We start from the raw sequence: 18,315 nt of genomic DNA, 5'->3' as shown, positions 1-18,315 counted from the left end.
GGATCAAGTGAGGTTGAGTTCAAGGCCAGTCTGGCCTACAGGGAAAGTTCCAAGACAACCAGAGCTGTGATACAGAGAAATACCAAAAGGCGGGGGGGAGAGTGCTTACTACTCTTGCAGAAAACCCAAGTCTGGTTCCCAGTATACACGCACCCACATAATAGGAATTAAAACAGAAACAAATAAAACACCACCTCAAAATAACTGTAACTTAAGGTTAACAGATAAAGAAAAAAATGCATAAGATTTTGTGGCTCAAGGTCATTTTGAAGATGCTTATTTATTCTGAGCAAAATATACAACTACAGCAGCTTGCCACTACCATAGGTTAGACACACTCTGTAGTAGCATTATAGCTACAGGATCTACAACAGAGAAGAGTATACCAACAGCTACTCAACAGATGGTTTCATTATCCACCTACACTCTGACTTTTATAATTACTTGATTGGAAGACAGGTTGAGAATCCCTCTATCAAATACTTAGGACCAGAGGTGTTTCAGATTTCAAGTCTAGAGTATCTGCATGGACTACCACTTGAATATTCCTGATTTGAGATTTGTCAGTACTCAGTGTCAGATTTTAGAACATTTCTGACTTTGATTTTCTGGTTAAAGATGCTCAACCTACAGGTGTAGGGTGTGCACCTATTGCGTTTATGAGCAGAAATGCCCATGAAGGCCCTTCAGAGAGCAGAGGTGAACACTTTCTCATGGAGGTATGCTAGCTTTTCTAAGCGAGTCCGTTTCAGTAGTGGAAGCCATTCCCAGTAAGATAATTCTACCACGCGGTACCCAATTCGAACCAGCTGCCTCCTCTTCATATTGTGCAGTCCAAGCAGATCTCTGGTACCATAGCAATACTGATTCTTGTTTGTAAACTGAATAGCTAGCTTCACTAGTGGGGGCTGAATGTGGGCTATAGGGCACAGTCCATCTGTTCCCACAATCCCCGATCTATCTGGCACACTGCAAGCAGAGTCCACTAAGGGTCCGGCTGTCTTCTTTCTTAACTCCACAGGTGGCTGGCCAGTCTCTAATTCAGTTTCCCCCTGGAGATATCTCTTGGCTTTTCCCTTTAGCAACCGATTCATCAAATCATCTGTAAGGCTGACTCCCACCTGCTTAAACTGTAATCGGGCTGCATCTTCCGTTGGTGTCACTTCACTGTTAATTGGTAATGGCTTCATGTTAGCATCAAGCTGAACCTCTAAGTCAGAAGACCGGGTGTGAGGCAAAATCATATGGTGCTTGACGTACTGAGGGCCACCTAACATGGTCTCAAGTAAACAGAGAGCTTCTAGGAACTCTGGTTTTGACCTCATATCCTTGCATGCTAAATTCCACAGCATTACAGATGCCTCTTGCTGAAGGTGAGGATTAAGACGACTGCCCTTATAATCTGGACACTCAATGGCAACTGTACCATCAAGTGTATAGAGTTCCTTCGTGAGTTCAAACTTACTACTCTCTTGAGCTAATCTGACAAACTCTGGACTCAGAGCAACATTGATGAACTCAGTCGGAAAGTATTCAGAAAATGCCAGGCCAAGCAGGCAGGTCAGAAGATGCTCTGGGTACCGGCTGAATTCAGGCATCTTCCTGCGGATTTCATTTATCAGACTGGAATAAAATTCTTCTGTGTTGGGTGGCTTATAGTTCAGCGTTCCAAACGACCACAGAATTTTGGCAACGTCTTTACTTCGACAGTGTGCTACCCTTGGAGGCAAAGAGGCAGCTACTGCATTCATTACTCTTTCATCCAGGATGCGTAAGGCCGAGCAGGCAAGAGTGAGGTGCATAACACCCTGAACCCCCAAGGAAGGAATTCGCTGAGGAGCAATTTCTCCAAACCGCTTCATGAAATTCACGTGTTCTACATGAGTGAAGCGGAACATTTTCAGGATGTGAACTAAGGTGTGGCTGCTGACATGCTGCATGTTAGCACAAGCCAGGTCACCAATTTTCCGCATGACAAATTCAGAGAGATTACTACTTGATTTAAAAAAACCCAAACAGATTGTACCAATCTCCTCCAAATTTACCAGATCGATATACTTAAGGATCAGTGATTCCAGTTTTTGCATTAGGTCCTGTGGTACCTGACGATTTTCACCTATAATATAAATCAAGTGAATCAGCTGAGACAAGGAGAGCTCTTTCCAGTGTAAATGAAGGTAACTAAAAAAAAAATTTAAAAAACGAGGCACTCTGTGGCCTAAGTTCCGCCAAAGATCAGCAACCAGGAGAAGCTGGTCCAGATTCATCTCCCACACCTGACGGCAAAACCTGGTTTCATACACATCTAGCATGGAAGGGGAGAGAGGGATTCGTAAATCAACAAAGGCTTTCAAAATGCTGATCAGATCTGAGGTATCAAAGAGCTGAATGTTTTTCACACTCAGTTGGCAGAGCAACGCAAAGCTCTTACTGGACAGCAAACCAGAATGCTGTTCCACTGGCAGAGAGCTCAGCTTACAAAAGTAAGTAGTAATGACTTCTGGCTGGAGTTTATTTTGATAAACTCCGACTTTGTGCAAAATTAGTTCACCTTCTGAAACAGACAGGGGTTGGCGAGTCTCAGACCTGTTATAGCTGTGAAGCTGGTACTCTGGCCTTAGCTTTAAGAATACTCGGGTTCCTCTGAAGGCATCAAAAACCTCTACATCCTCTTTACCAACTCTTTTGGCACTAGGTTTGTCTGGATGCAATGTGTTGACTTTAGGGGCAAAAGCTTTGTTGATTTCCAAACCCAGGTGGGCACTGCTGGTTGTGCAGATTCTCTGAGACAAGGTGATATCACCAATGTTCTTAACTTCTTGGGCAGGATGGCAGGAGCTATTATGTTCAGGAAGGTTCTGTCCCCCATGATGAATGATGTTTTCCATATTCCAATATGCCATGCTTTGGGCTGCACAGTAGGCAGAAGGATTACAAGATGCTTGGTATTTTAAAAGTCTTAACAACTTGAGAGTGGCTGCCATTCTGGAGTCTGTACTGATCTTTTTGGCAGTCAGAGCACAGTCCTCACACGTGTGATTAGGCAAGTTCTTGTCTATGTGGCGCTTGCTTAGAGACGGACAGAGAGGTGGTCCACAGAAACTGCCTGTAAATCTTCAGCACACCACAAGAGTCGTGGGCCACAAATGGTGGGGCCAGAATTGGTGCCAGATACTGAAAAAAGGGTAGATGAAGAATGAGTGGCTTCTACCTATAACACAACATTTACACGTTATAAGAAATAGGTACAGCCACGCATGGTGGTACACACCCTTTAAAAGCAATACTTAAGAAGTAGAGGCAAGAAGAACTATGGGAGTTTCAGGCCAGTCAGGACTATCTTCTAAGGCCTCATCACAAAACGCAAAAGGAACAAAAGATAAAAAGATGCAGGTTGTACTACTGTCCATGCAAGTATGCTCAAGGTTAGTGAATGCCCAAAGCACAAGCCATCAAGTGTAAAGGACAAACTCTGTGCTTTGCAAACCAGAAAACTTCATATCAGAAGCATCATTAGGTGGTTTCTAGACTGCAGCTTGATATAAATCACTTCCTTGTAGGGAAGGACAAGATGGGGAAGGCAGATTTCCAAAAGGAAGCGGGGAGTAAAAGTAGGCAACTCATTCCATTTCTTTATTTTATTTTCATGGGTGTTTTGCATACCAGAAGAGGGCATCAGATCCCATGGGACTACAGTTATACATGACTATGAGCAGCCATGTGGGCACTGGGAATTGAACTCCGGACGTCTGGAAGAGCAGGCAGTGCTCTGAACTGCTGAGCCATCTCTCCAGCCCACAACAGGCACTTTGTGATTCTATTCTTCTAGGTCCAGGTTTTTTTTTTTGAAACATGGTCTCACTATGTAGTCTTGGCTGGCCTAGAACTCACAGAGATCGTCTTCCTGTCTCTCTCTCTCTCACAAGTGCTGGGATAAAAGACTCAGACCACTACATCCGACCGAAGTCCAGGGTTTTTTTTTTTTTTTTTTTTGGTTTTTCGAGACAGGGTTTCTCTGTGGTTTTGGAGCCTGTCCTGGAACTAGCTCTTGTAGACCAGGCTGGTCTCGAACTCAGAGATCCCCCTACCTCTGCCTCCCAAGTGCTGGGATTAAAGGCGTGAGCCACCACCACCCGGCGAGGTCCAGTTTTAGAATGGAAATAAGCTAGGGTTAAGTAGAAATGTGAATGACAGAACTAAGCAGAAAATTCCAATTCAACTCCGAGATGATTCTTTCCAGTAGGAAGGATCAGGGACTAAGAAAAGTCAACAAAATCTAAATAAGGAGGCCTTTCATTTTAGAGGATATGAAGAAAACACAGGAGAAATCCTGAACTCCAGGCACTGCTTTGGGAAACTTTAATGCTGGCATGGAGGACTGTAATCTCAGCTACTCAGAAGGTTGACCATCTCCAGTCCCTTACTTAGCTTTAAAGAATTATAACCACAGTAACCCTCACAATCCTTTCAGTACAAGCTTAACTATAGAGCCCTGGCATCTGGGTGCTATTCCTCTTAGGAAGGGCTGACTACCCTCTTTAGGCTGCTCTGGTTTCTGAGTGGTCTTATGTAGCTTAGACTGGCCTCAAATTCATAGGATTTCTGCCCTAGTCTACTCCCTAGATGCTGGGGTTGCAGGTGGGTGCTCGTCACAGAGTTTGGATCACTAGCACAGATCATCAGGAGCTGGGAAGCAGACTCAGAAACTCACACATGGAGTGGGCGGAAGCAAAGTTCAGAAGCCTGGTCACTGCTGGTCCATAGGTAGAAAAGAGTCACTCAAAGCTGTGCTTCAAGGTCCAAAGAATCCCAGGTCACAGGACTGTCCTGCTGACCAGTCCAGAGACAGCACGAGACTCCTCTGGAGGAGGCAGACGGGCAATGCTGCCACTGAACCAGGTACTAACTAGGTCCTCACTTGGTTAGAAGCAGTACAATTTTCATTTTCCTCCCATGGAAAAAAAATGAGCAGGCCATGAAAGTGACTCTCCCGTATTTCTCTACCTCCTCTTTACAATATATATATATATTTCTTTTCCTGCCAGGTATGGTGGCACATGACTTTAATCCTAGCATTCAGAAGACATAGGAAAGTGTATCTCTCTGAGTTTGAGGCCATGCTGGTCTACATAGTGGGTTTCAGGACAGCCAGGGTGACATGATGAGGTTCTGTCTCAAAAACAAAATAGCAAAAGATTTATCTTTTCATTGTATGTATATGGGTGCTTTGCCTGCTTCTATGTCTGTGCACCATTTGTGTGTGGTGGAGGCAAGGTGCAGGGTCCTCTGGAGCTGGAGTCCTCTGTAGGAGCAGCAAGTCCTGTTAACTGCCGAGTCATCTCTCCTGTTCATATTCTTTCTTTCTTCAATGCGCATTTTTTTTTATACTTACTAGCAAAGTCCAAAGGGATGTAAGCAGTCAATCAATGGACCATAGAGGGTTACTACTGCAGAATTTTCATGAATGATCTGAAATCTCTTCCTCTGTGCTTTTAGCCTGTTAGGTCTCAAACCCTGGACAACCGGCTGAGGTGCCTACTTAACATATCAAAGCACACTTGGCCACCAGATTTTCTCAGCATCCCTCAGTCCCTACCTGTTCAGGGTCCTCCTGGCTGGTACACCCCCCACCCTAAACTTCTCCAGGTCAGAGACTGGTTGCACTTCCCCCCAGAGGCTCCTCCCTATACAATCCAGACATTTTGGTTATCTGCTCTTCTTTAAACCTTTTGCCCTCTTGGCTGCTGCACCTGGTTTCCCCCTCTCATTTCTCCCTTCCCCTTCCTGCCTCCTCACATGGCTCAGGGTAAAGTCCACTCTGGACTCTTCTATATGTCTCTGCCTCTGGCAATGCTCCCCCTTTTTATCTATAATAAACTTTCTCCTCAACCATACATAGGACCAACAGCCAACATTAAACTCATGAACACAGCTGGACAGTTGGTAAAGCCACACCTGAGTGAGCCTTGGAGAGGCAGAGCCCCAAGGACTATGTGTCCTGAGGACCTCCTCATGCTGTTATTGAGCATAGCTCTGACGGTTGCCCTAGTGGTCACCACGTCCCTCATAACCTCCTATGGGTTGTATGAAAACTCTCAGTGAGTGTCTAGTCCTTCACTGGGCAGTGTTACTGGTACTTAAAATAATAGTGACAGATTTTTTCCAAGCATTGCTGCTGGGGCAAATTAATGATTCAACCACCACCCTTAGAAAGAATTTAGACATGTAGAATTGTTAGTAAGGTTAGGGTAAGATGTTTTTGTTAATGGCTTTGAGGTAGAAAATCTTGGGGAACAATTTAAAGTTTAGAAAGACAAACAGTTGAGCAAGGGACTCCCTGAGGTCAGAGAACAAAACAATGGCAGCCTGGCTAACGCTGGCTAGGATGGGTTGGTGATCAAAGGTGACTAATTCCTTGTACCCATTTCTGCCCTCAGCTTCCTGATATAAAAACTGTTGATGAGTGGGTATGCACCTTGAGGATTTAAAGTAGAGATGACTGACTTTTTTTCATATACAAACATTTAGATTTGTGATTCTTAAGATTTTTATAAGATCACCTTTTGAGCTGGGTGATGGTGGCTTTAATCCCAGCACTCAGGAAGCAGAGGCAGGCGGATCTCTGAGTCTGAGGTCAGCCTGGTCTACAAGAGCTAGTTCCAGGACAGGCTCCAAAGCTACAGAGAAACTCTGTCTCAGAAAAAAATAAAAAAAGATTACCTTTTAAGATAAGTTATAAAGTGATTGACCCTTTCTTTGTAACCAAAAAATGCAGCCTGTCAGCAAAAGAACTAGCTGAGAAAAATACCTTGTTTGTTTGCACTCTGTTAATTATAACAAATTGCTTGAGTATGAATGTATGTGGGTTCTTGGGACAACTTGTTTTTTACCTGTAATACATAAAATGTTTAAATGATGTAAGGGATATGGAAAACATGTTTTACTGGTATTCATTGTAATCATTTACTTGGAAAACAGAATGTAACCACTGTAATTTTTATACTGCTTGAGAGACTTTGCTGCAGTACATAAGCTATAAGGGAAACAATAAAGTCATGAGAGAAGGAAAACACCAGGAAAGATATAGAAGGGAAGCTGCAGAAGAAGACATCAGGAAGTAGTTAGCGGAAGACATCAGGGAAGACACAGAAGGGGAACACCAGACTAGATGAATGAAGCAAAAAAGAATAGAGTAGAACAAGAAAAAATAACAAAGAAGCTTTCATCCCTTGGACAAGAAGCCTGTGTGTTTTTCTCACTGACTCTGCATCTTGTTCTCAGTCTCTCTGGACCCTCTGCAATGTCCTTTCCTTTTTATTTATTTATTTTTTAATTCAACTGGTACCAAAACCCAGGACCAGTGATGTCCATTCCTTTTCTATTTCCTTTTTTCATTCAGTCTCTTCTTTCTAGAGTCCATAAAGAGCCAGGACTGAAGGGCAGGCCAAAGGACTTTATTCTGCCTACCAGGTTTCTTTCTCTGAGAGAGAGGAATGAATGTTCTAATTTTATACACTGGGTTCCTTTTAAGACAGGATCTCACTATGTGGCCCTGGCACTCATTAGGTAGACTACAGTGAACTTGGATTGAATTTAGAGCTCCACCTGTCTCCAAGTCCCTAATGCTGGGGCAAAAGGTGTGCACCACCACACCTGGGGCTACATTTGGTGTTTTATGTGCCCAGCTTCAACTGCTCAAGTGATCCCAAACTACATTCTTAGGCCCAAATTAAGCCCTGTGCCTGGTTTTCACAAGTAAAGTTTTATCTGGACATATCTCATGTCCGTGTTAGCTTTCTCAATACAAGAACCGAGTAAGTAACCGTCTCAGAGACTGTACGGCTGTAAAACATAAAGTGTTTCATTATTATTATTATTATTATTATTATTATTATTATTATTTATTATGCATACAATGTTCTGCCTGCAGGCCAGAAGAGGGCACCAGATCTCATTACAGATGGCTGTGAGCCACCATGTGTCTGGTTGCTGGGAATTGAACTCTTCTGGAGAGCAGTCAGTGCTCTTAATCTCTCTGAACCATCTCTCCAGCCCACATAAAATGTTTCTTATCTGGCTCTTCACGGAAACAGCTCACAGTCCTCTGCTGCAGACCACAAGTTAACTGCAACTAAAACTGTTAATAAGAAAGAACACAGCAATTAACAACAAATCCTGTTTACTTTTATTTATATATATATATATAAATTTTTAATTATATAGGTGTGTGTGTGTGTGTGTGTGTGTGTGTGTGTGTGTGTCTACAAGGGCAGAGCAGTCAGACCCCCTGGATGAAGCTAGAGTTCATAAGTTCTTTTGAGCTGCCATATGGGTGCTGGGAATCAAACTCCCGTCTTCCCCCCCCCCCCCCCCGTTTACTTTTAAATTACCTCTGCAGTTATTTTTGTTTGTATTTGTTTATTTTTTCCAAGTAAGATTTTATAAAACACATGCTGGCCTCAAGCCTACAATCTTGCTTCCTTCACCTGCTAATACAGGCATGTGCTCTTATATCTAGTTTATAAATGCTCATTTCTAGGGGTTTTTGCTTGTCTGTTTTCAGAGAATGGTGATGTCATTCAGGCTACTATCAAATTCACTATGTAGTTGAAGATGGCCTGACCTTCTGAGCGTCCTACCTCCCACTCCTAGTGCTTGAATTACAAGTGTGTGCTACAATGCCTATCTTATGAGGTGTTGGGGATTGAACCCAGAGCCTCCTGCATACTAAACACACACTTGACCAAATGAGCTCTATCCCTAGACCAATAAACAGTAATTTTTAAAAATCACCTCTCTATAAGACAATGGTTAAGTGCATTTGCTGGTCTTAATAGAGGACCCAGGTTTAGCTGTCAAGACCCATGGTGGCTCACAGTGGATCTGACATCCTCTGTTGGCTTCTGTGGGCACTAGGCATGAACACACCACACACACATACATGCAAGAAAAAGATAAAAAGAAATAAATCTAGAAAAAAACATTTTTTAATATTTGTTTTTTTCTTCTTCTTTTTTTAAAATATTTATTTATTTATTATGTATACAATATTGTGTGTGTGACTGCAGGCCAGAAGAAGGCACCAGACTTCATTACAGATGGTTGTGAGCCACCATGTGGTTGCCGGGAATTGAACTCAGGACCTTTGGAAGAGCAGGCAATGCTCTTAACCACTGAGCCATCTCTCCAGCCCATAGAAAAAAAATTTTTTTAAATTACCTTTATAAGCCAGGCATGGTGGTATACACCTTTGATCCCAGCACGTAAGTGGCAGAGGCAGGTGGATCTCTGTGAGTTTAAGGCCAGCCTGGTCTACATAGAGTTCTAGGACAGTCAGAGCTATATAAAGGGACCTTGTCTCAAAACAAAAACAAAAGAAAAAAAAAGGGGGGATTACCTCTATAACTGGACATGGCAATGCACACCTGTAATCTCAGCACTGAGAGGGCAGAGGCAGGTGGATCTCTGTGAGTTGAGGCAAACATTGCCTACATAGTTCTAGCTTAGCAATGATTCCATACTCAGACTTTCATCTTAAAAAAAAAAAAAAGAAGGCTGGGGAGCTGGAGAGATGGCTCAGAGGTTAAGAGCATTGCCTGCTCTTCCAAAGGTCCTGAGTTCAATTCCCAGCAACCACATGGTGGCTCACAACCATCTGTAATGAGGTCTGGTGCCCTCTCCTGGCCTGCAGGCAGACACACAGACAGAATATTGTGTACATAATAAATAAATAAATAAATATTAATTAAAAAAGAAGAAGAAGAAGAAGGCTGGGCTGGAGAGTTAACTCATCAGTTAAGAGCACTGGCTGCTCTTCCAGAAGATCTGAGGTTCAATTCCCAGCACCCACATCGTGGCTTACAACCATCTATAATTCCAGTCCCAGGGATCCAATACCCTCTTCTGGCCTCTACAGGGACACAGTGCACAAACATACATGCAAACAAAACATCCAAACACATAAAATAAGTAAATAGAAGGCTGTGGCTACATGAAACCCCGTCTCAAAACAAAGATAACAAACGAAATTAAGTTCTAAGATGGAAATAACAAGAGCCCCAACTATTTTAGGGTCTCTTCTGTACCAATGCTATCTTTTTTTCCTTGTCCTAATTAAAATTTGTGTTAATAAACAATAGGTTTTTAAAATTTTAAAACATAATTATTTTACAATTTTTTACTTAATGTGTGTTTGTGTATGTGGAGACACACATACCATGGCACATGTGTGAAGATCACAAGACAACTTGTAGGAGTCAGTTTCCTTCTGCCATGAAGATCCTATGGATTAAACTCAGATTGCCAGGATTGGTAAAAAGTGCCTTTAACCATTTCGATGACCGAAATAAAAGGTTTTATTTATGACATGTCCGTTTTTGTACATCATTACATACTGTTCATATTCACACATACCCCCGCCACTATATTGTCTTGTCCCCATTCGTCTTGTATGTGTTGTACACATGTGGAGATGAGCTCAATCTGGTGTCTTCCTCCATGGCTCAACACTTTATTTTTGAGACAGGATCTGTCACTGAATCTGAGGGTCACAACTGGCTAGACTGGTCAGTGAGCCCAGGGTATGCTCCAGCCTCCGCCTCCCAAGAAGGCTAGGACTACAGGCACGTGACACTTCATATCCAGCTTTTTTTCTTTTCATTATTATTATGAAGGTTCTGGGGATCCAAACTCGGGCCCTCAGGCTTGTGGGTCAAGCACTTTACTCACCGAGCCATCTCCCAAACATCCTGCTTTCATGGATAGTCTAGATTCTGCACGAGACAACATACAATCTGTCGTTCTCCCCACCATTATCCTCTCTAGTTTCCTCCTCTCCTATGGTTAGTCTCCCTTCAAGGCTTAGAGTCCTAAATGAACTATTTGATATGCATCAACCCCCCACCTCCCCTTTAACTTTCTGAGACAGGATCTCATGACGCAGTCCTGGCAGGTCTGGAACTTGGGAGAGATCTACCTACCTCTGCCTTCCTAGTCCTGGAATTAAAGGCGTGTACCACCACATTCTGCTTAGTTCTCATTCTAACAATAAGGTAGGTTTATTATTTCCATATTATTTATAAGTAAGAGATTTTATAAGATTAAGGAAATTCTCACAAGAAAAAAAGAAATCTTTCATATGGTACAGAGCCAAAGGACTGAGTAGAGCTTGCTCTCAGACTCCAAAGGCCACACTACTAGAATACAGAGACCGCAATACAATTTAGAAAGCAGAGGTCCAGATTTGGGGGCAGGGCTGAAGAAGCGACTCTCCAGATTTCCAGATGCCAGGAGTTAGAGTCACTGGGTCAGCTCAAGGGCATCTCCTGCCTATCACATCCTCGCGTTCCAGTTATCACTACAGTTCACCCTACTTATAAAAAGAATAAAGAGAAGACAAAAGAACTGACAACTATATGAAAGAATGGATTTTGCAGAACATTCTACAATCAAAGAAAGAGTACAATAAAAGACCTGAAAGTTGGCAGGAGATATTTGAGACGGAAACATGAAGAGGTCTAGGGGCCGAGGGACTGGAGAGTGCAGTGGCGCAGTGATTGAGAGCTCTGGCTGCTCCTCCAGAGCAGTTTACCTGCTCAAGCAGAGCAGTCTTGCAGACCAGGGATTCCCAGAACCCACATGGCTCACAACCGTCTGTAATTCCAGTTCCTGGGGCTCTGATGCCCTCCTCTGGGCTCTGTGGGCACTGCATGAACATGATACATAAACATACAAGCTGGGAAAACATGTGGGCACATGAAATAAAATAATTCTATAAAAGAACAGAAAAGAACAGGTACAACCGGGCGGTGGTGGCGCACGCCTTTAATCCCAGCACTTGGGGGCAGAGGCAGGCGGATCTCTGTAAATTCGAGGCCAGCCTGGGCTACAAGAGCTAGTTCCAGGACAGGAACCAAAAGTTACGGAGAAACACTGTCTCGAAAATAAAAAAAATAAAAAAATAAAAAAAAGAACAGGTGCACTTGGGAGGCAGAGGTACGAAGTCTCTGAGTTCAAGGTTAGTACACAGTGAATTCCAGGATAGCCAGGGCTACAGAGAGACCTTATCTCACAAAAACAAAACACAACAAAGCACATATATACACACACATCAAATAAATAAATAAATAAACAGTTTTAAGAAAGTTGGCTCAGTGTTTAAGAACACTTGCTCTTGCATAGGACCCTAGTTCATTTCCCAGCACCCACAATGGTGTCTCGGTTCCAGTGAGTCCAGTTCCAGACGATCTGATACCCTTTTCTGAACATTAAGGACGCCAGGCATGTGCATGGTCCATAAACATACATGCAGGCAAAACATTTATACATGTAACATAAAATAAATTTAAAGGAAAATTTAAAAAGAGTTAAGTTTTGAAATGCGCCCGGGTGGTGGTACTTTAATCCCAGCACTTGGGAGGCAGAGGCAGGCAGATCCTGTGAGTTCAAGGCCAGCCTGGTCTACAGAGGAAGCTCCTAGACAGCCTTCAAAGTTACAGAGAAACCCTGTCACAAAAAAAAAAAAAAAAGGATGTACATTAATCTGAATTTGAAGCCAGCCTAATCCACACAGCAAGTTCTAGGCCAGGGCTATGCAGTAAGACCCTGTCTCAGGAGGGAGAGTTTTAGTTTTAAATTCAGTGAGGTGGCACATACCTACACATACCTGTAACCCCAGGCAGGACTGACACATGTTCAAGGCTAGTCTAAACTAAACAGACTTTCCAAATTAACAAACGGATAAACAAAAATATTTAAGAGCTCAACACAGGAGAGAAAAAAAGAGAAAACTCATAGTAAAAACAGAGGAAAGATCCCAGGACAAGAACTGTGACCAGACAAAAAGCGCAAGCAGTGCATGCTGCAAGAGATGGATGGGCATGGGCAGTATTTGGGAAAGGAACATCTAATGGATAATCTAGGGATGGACAGACTGACAGAAAAATAAGCCAGTAAGAACACTAACAGAAATTATTGCCAGGTATACATTACAGCTGTAGTCTGCATATAACCCCAGCACTTAAAGAGTTTGAAGCAGGGGCTGGAGAGATGGCTCAGTGGTTAAGAGCATTGCCTGCTCTTCCAAAGGTCCTGAGTTCAATTCCCAGCAACCACATGGTGGCTCACATAAATAAATAAATAAATACATACATTTATAAATATTTATAAATAAATATTTAAAAAAAAAGGAGGGAGGGGTCTGGATAGATGGCTCCATGATTACGAAAACTTTCTGCTTTTCCAGAGGATCTGAGTTCAGCTCAGAAACATCCGTAAGGGAGGGATGCGCTTGCTGGCCTTGGCAGGCACACACGTACACATGGCACTTACTCACACATATATACATAAATAGAAGTAAAATAAAATTAAGAGTCTTTGTTTAAAATCAAAACAGAGAGAGAGATGGAGAGTGAGCAACACTAGCTATATGATGGCTCATACCTCAGGTACTCAGGATGCTGAGAAGAGATACAAAATTCTACCTGGGCAACATAGTGAGTGAGTCCAGTCTCAAATCAACAACACTGTTAAAAGCACTTGCTGCTCTTTTGGAGGACCAGGGTTCAACTCCCAGTACCATCAAAGTGGCTGACAACCACCTATAACTCCAGTTCCAGAAGGTCTGATGCCCTCTTCTAACTTCTGTGGGTACCAGGAGAGCATGTAGTGCATATACATTCATTTAGGCAAAACACTCATACACATAAAATAAATCTAAAACCAAAAACAATAAAAAGAGCCCGTGGGTGTAGCTCAGTAATTGTTCGTTGCCTGCCATACAGAAGCCCTGCGTTCACTACCCAGTGCCACATAAAAGCTGGAAGGAAGCCAGGCGGTGGTGGCGCACGCCTTTAATCCCAGCACTCGGGAGGCAGAGGCAGGCGGATCTCTGTGAGTTCGAGACCAGCCTGGTCTACAAGAGCTAGGTCCAGGACAGGCTCCAAAACCACAGAGAAACCCTGTCTCGAAAAACCAAAAAAAAAAAAAAAAGCTGGAAGGAAGAGAGGAAGGAAACGCTATACAAATGCATATGAAAGCAGCTGCTCTAAGACTTCTCTTAATCATGATGCTAAAATACTAAATCAAACCTCAAAGAAAAAGAAACCAACAAATACCAAAAGGAACAGACTGTTGAAAACGATTTTGGGGAACAAAAGTGGGGGAAGAAACTGGAAAGAACTGACAGTGTCACAAGTTCTATTGAACTATTTAAATCACAAACAAGCACAACTTCAACAAAAGTTAAACTTACAAAATACGTATGTTAGAGGTGTGGTGGTGCACGCCTGTAACCCTAGCACCTGGAGGTGAAAGCAGGAGTCACGGTCATCCTTAACTATACACTGAGTTTGAAGCCAGGCTAGAATACATGTGACCCTGTCTCAAAAACAGAAGCCAAGTCTAACTAGGCGTGGTGGTGCAGGTCTTTAATCCCAGAACTTGGGAGGCAAAAGCTCGCACACCTGTGTGAATTCAAGGTCAGCCTGGTCTACAGAGTGAGATCCAGGAAAGCCAGGGCTGTTATACAGAGAAACCAAAAACAACGACAAGCCAAGTCTAGTGGTGCACAACTTTAATCCCAGTATTTAGAAGGCAAGGTAAAGCTCTGTGGTTTTGAGGCCAGCCCGGTCTATACAGCAAGCTCCCAGCTAGACAGGGTTATACAGCAAGATTGCCTGTCTTTAAGAGAAGAAAAAAGTAGGGAAGAAGAGAAGAGGCAGAGTAAGAGGGCAGGGAAGAAGAGCATTGCAAAGGAGATTGCTGCTAGGTAGAGAAAACAGGCTGAGGGAGTCAGTTAACTTTTCTTTCCCCGAGGTTTCCCAGAGCACAAACGAGAAAGCTGAAAATCAATTAATTAACTAATTCCTGGCTCCTAATTAAAGGCTCCAACCTGACGTCACTGCACTAAGCTCCCTGCCTAGTTTCAGTGTTCTAAATATATCCTCCTCTCTATCTCCTCCTTAGGGCCGCTAATAGACCACAGCACAGCTTCACGGTGTTGGCATCTCCAAAAGGCACTGCTCGACCACCCAGACGATGCGATAACACAGAAGCCAGAAGTCTTACCTTTTTATCTTCCAGATACATGCCTCAGCAAGGCCATCTTAAACCACAGTCCGGAAGTTAGAAAAAGGGAACCGGGCAGAAAAGGGCAGCCATGGTAACTGTAAGTCAATTAAGCGTATGACACATTTAGTATATACAAATTACCATTTCATTCTCATACTGTCTTTTCTCTTTTGCAGTGTTAGTAATCAAACTTAAGGCCTCATCAATGCTAGGCTTACTACAGCCTTAGCTCCTAACTTTTTCTAGGGGCTAAAGTCTCCTGATGGGAGTTTACCAAAATTTAAAGCCACAAAGGCTTGTAAACTGACAGTAATGACCCTGAGCTGTCAGTGAGATGTTAACTAGGTTGTTTCTTCCCTTCTGCTCCCATGTACCAGTAGCCTAGGAAGGTTAAGGCACACTGCAAACTGCAGAGGTCAAGGGAAGGGTCTACGAACCAAGCCAAAAGAAAATCAAAGCTGGGGGGAGGGGAGTCCAAATCTAGCACAAACCATCCGTCTTTAAGACAGGGTCTCAGTTGGGCGGTGGTGGCATATGCCTTTAGTCCCAGCACTCAAGAGACAGAGGAAGGTGATCTCCTTGAGTTTGGGGCCAGCCTGATCTATGGAGGGAGTCCCTGAACCACCAGAGCTACCCAAAGAAAAGGTGTCGCAAAGAAACCATGTCTTAAACAAACAAACAAGCAACAACAAAAAGACAGGGTCTCATGTATCCTAGAATGGTCTCAACTCTGCAGCTGAATGCTGGGGGTGGTGAAGACATGCCTGCTCCTAGGTATGGGTTGAGGTTTATTGTAAACATGAAAGAGAGCATAAGGAGAGGCACCCGGAAGTCCAGAGTGAACATGGCTGACAGATAGAACAGGGCCATGTGGGACAGGTGGGCGGGGAGAGGCAGAAGTCAAGAGGCCAGGAGTGTGGGAACTAAGAGTAGCAGCCAAGAGGAAAAAGGACCCTTAGTGAAAGGGTAGGTAGTCAAGATAGCTGAGGTTATGTAGAAATCAGAGAAGCTGGGAGTTTAGGGTAGGAGCAGGGTATGGCAGCCAGGATGACTCTGTGTACTGAGGGATGCTGGGAGGACCTGGCAGCCAGGTCCACTTTGATATGTTAAATTTGCACCTCAGTCAGTCATTTAGCTTGATTTTGAGACCTAACAGTAGCCAGCAGAGGCAGGCCTTGCACTCCAGTGACAGGATTATAGGCACACGCCTCCATGCCCTTCCCTCCACTTTAGAGGATGGCTAAAGAGCAGGTAAAAATAAATAGAAAGACCCAAACAGGCAAGAGAGAAAATTCTCAACAACAATTCCAGTCACATACAACCAAACACCTGGGTTTTTATTGTTGTTTTAGTTTTTCACCTGTTTTTCCAATTTTAAGGTTTCAAAAATAAGAAACTTCAGATTTCCGTTTTTGTTTTTGTTTTTCTTAGAGGGGTTGAGAGAGCACAATCTTCCTATAGCCCTGTATGGCCTCAAACTCACAGATGTGCCTCCTTCATTTCCTGAGTGCTGGAATTAAAGATGTGCACTACCATGCCAAGCCAGAATTCTTTTATATAAAAGTTGACTTACTGGTCAGAAAGACGGCCCAATGTTTAAGAGCACTGGCTGCTCTCTCAGCCCACACTTTGGCTCACAACCAACTACAATTCAAGCCCCAGGAGATCTGACATCCTCTTCTGGCCTCCTCCAGCCAGACACATGGTGCACAGAAAGGCAAAACGCCCAGACACAGAAAACAAAAATAAAGAAAAAACCTTAAGTTGATCTATTCACACGATGAATGCCAAGGCTTCATTGGGGACCAGAAAACAATAAACCACTAAGTATGGTAGACATACAGACACAGCAGCCCTGCACAACTGCCAAAAGTGACCCAGCTTTCTCAGCTAAATGAAGCAAGTGGTAGTCTTGAGATTTTATTTTGGTCTACCAAGCAGGACTAAATCACCTAGGGCTAGCCTGTGGCAACTGAGGGCAGTAGGCCTAAGAACCTAGTGCTAGAAAGCTGCTGTTTTGAGTACTCACAGTGTGGGCAAAGTACAGAAAACATGAACACAAAATACCAATTCTTTTTTACATTAAAATTCCTAGATAGGCGCTCCACAGGATGAAGCAAAGCCCAGATGTCTACACTGAGTGAGCAAGGAAGCCCCCAAGAAGACTCATAAATGTATCAAGTAGAAAGGCTCCTATGCAGAGTTCCTTCCTTGAGTTAGAGCAAAGAGATGTCATGATTTGAACAGAAAAGGGGCAGTAATTTCCTGTTCCTGGGAGAGAGAGGAGACAAACGCTATTACCTCGACTTGGGCTTGTACGACCAGAAAGTGCTAGAAAATGAAGGTATGTTTCACTGCCTCACCCCGTCCCAAGATGCTTTCTGGCGAGAAACTGGTTAAGAAACACCGACTCGGCCGATGGTGGCACACGCCTTTAATTCCAGCACTCGGGAGGCAGAGGCAGACGGATCTCTCAGTTCGAGGCCAGCTTGGTCTACACAGTGAGTTCCATGACAGCCTGGGCTACACAGAGAAACCCTGTCTCGAAAATCTGGGGGGCGGGGGGAGAAGAAAGAAAGACCTGCTCTCGGGACCCACCCAAAACCGGCTAAGTTACTTTCTAAGGGCTTCGCGTGGACGCTAGGATGTGGAGTGGGACCGAGCAGAATGTTTAACAGTCCTGTGAGGTACAAACAGTCACGATCTCCACTTCACAAGGGCTCAAAAGCAGCTTTCAAAGAAGTCTTTTGCCCTCAGTCACAGCAGTTTGGAGAGGCGAAGGTGGCCCAGATATCGAGGGGCTCTCGGGTGGCGCCCGGGTCGCCGGCTTGGAAGCACTGCCTCGGCGGAGCAGGCCCGGGAGAACTGGTCGGCGGGGCCAGAACGCAGGCAGCACGTCCTCTCCGGCCGCCCACTCACCTGACAACCGCAAAGGTAGCGCCCCAGCTCCAGTCCCGGGCCGCAAAAGGTAAGTCAACACACACAGCCCTCCAGCAGCAACCGCTCCACAGCCCACTTCCGGGCCAGCGGCCGTCTACTTCCGCCTGCGTCAGTCTCGGAGCCGGAGCCGCCGAGGCTCAAAAAACTCCAGACAGCGTTTTCCACTGGCATTTTCTAGCGTCAGACGTAAAGAGGATGCCCAGAACGAGCAGAGGGTAAAATAGTACGCTGGATGGATCACTTTGGTAGCAATTGAGCAGCTGTGCACAGGTTCGAATCCTAGGATACCATCAAGATTTTATGATT

At 44.0% G+C, this 18,315-nt stretch overlaps 2 protein-coding genes across 10 annotated transcripts in view; both read right to left on the bottom strand.

Annotated features, from left to right (window-relative positions):
- Ubox5 (U-box domain containing 5) overlaps nucleotides 1-18,083 on the bottom strand; it is a 42,765-nt gene extending 24,682 nt beyond the window's left edge. For 4 of the 7 annotated variants that reach the window (XR_005976037.1, XM_041670281.1, XM_041670283.1 and 1 more), the window contains exons 1-2: nucleotides 17,989-18,021; nucleotides 15,067-15,164 (exon numbers count right to left, since the gene is read on the bottom strand). The gene's annotated coding sequence lies outside the window, so the exon portion shown is untranslated. Of the gene's footprint in view, nucleotides 1-15,066; nucleotides 15,168-17,988 lie in introns of those variants that run through there. The other 3 variants (XM_041670284.1, XM_041670287.1, XM_041670285.1) reach the window with 3 other exon arrangements.
- On the bottom strand, nucleotides 261-18,073 carry Fastkd5 (FAST kinase domains 5). 3 transcript variants are annotated; one of them, XM_041670277.1, is made up of 3 exons: nucleotides 17,989-18,023; nucleotides 15,067-15,164; nucleotides 261-3,174 (listed from the first exon to the last, which is right to left on the bottom strand). In XM_041670277.1, exon 3 carries the CDS (start codon nucleotides 2,982-2,984, stop codon nucleotides 687-689), a length of 2,298 nt encoding a protein of 765 aa, XP_041526211.1. In that variant the 5' UTR covers nucleotides 2,985-3,174; nucleotides 15,067-15,164; nucleotides 17,989-18,023; the 3' UTR covers nucleotides 261-686. The 3 variants fall into 3 exon arrangements, with proteins under 3 accessions (XP_041526211.1, XP_041526212.1, XP_041526213.1); XM_041670278.1 differs by lacking the exon at nucleotides 17,989-18,023 and adding an exon at nucleotides 17,765-17,969; XM_041670279.1 differs by lacking the exon at nucleotides 15,067-15,164 and having other exon boundaries at nucleotides 17,989-18,073.
- Nucleotides 18,084-18,315: the final 232 nt, after the last annotated feature.

This window comes from Microtus oregoni, unplaced genomic scaffold (genome assembly GCF_018167655.1).
Source record: "Microtus oregoni isolate MIOR12 unplaced genomic scaffold, Mior012 000020F_ref0000438, whole genome shotgun sequence".
Lineage (NCBI taxonomy): Eukaryota > Metazoa > Chordata > Mammalia > Rodentia > Cricetidae > Microtus > Microtus oregoni.
This window is presented reverse-complemented; position numbering and strand designations above follow the sequence as displayed.

Coding starts and splice junctions, on each gene's coding strand:
- Fastkd5 (XM_041670279.1), bottom strand. CDS start 2,984: ATGGCAGCCACTCTCAAGTTGTTAAGACTTTTAAAATACCAAGCATCT.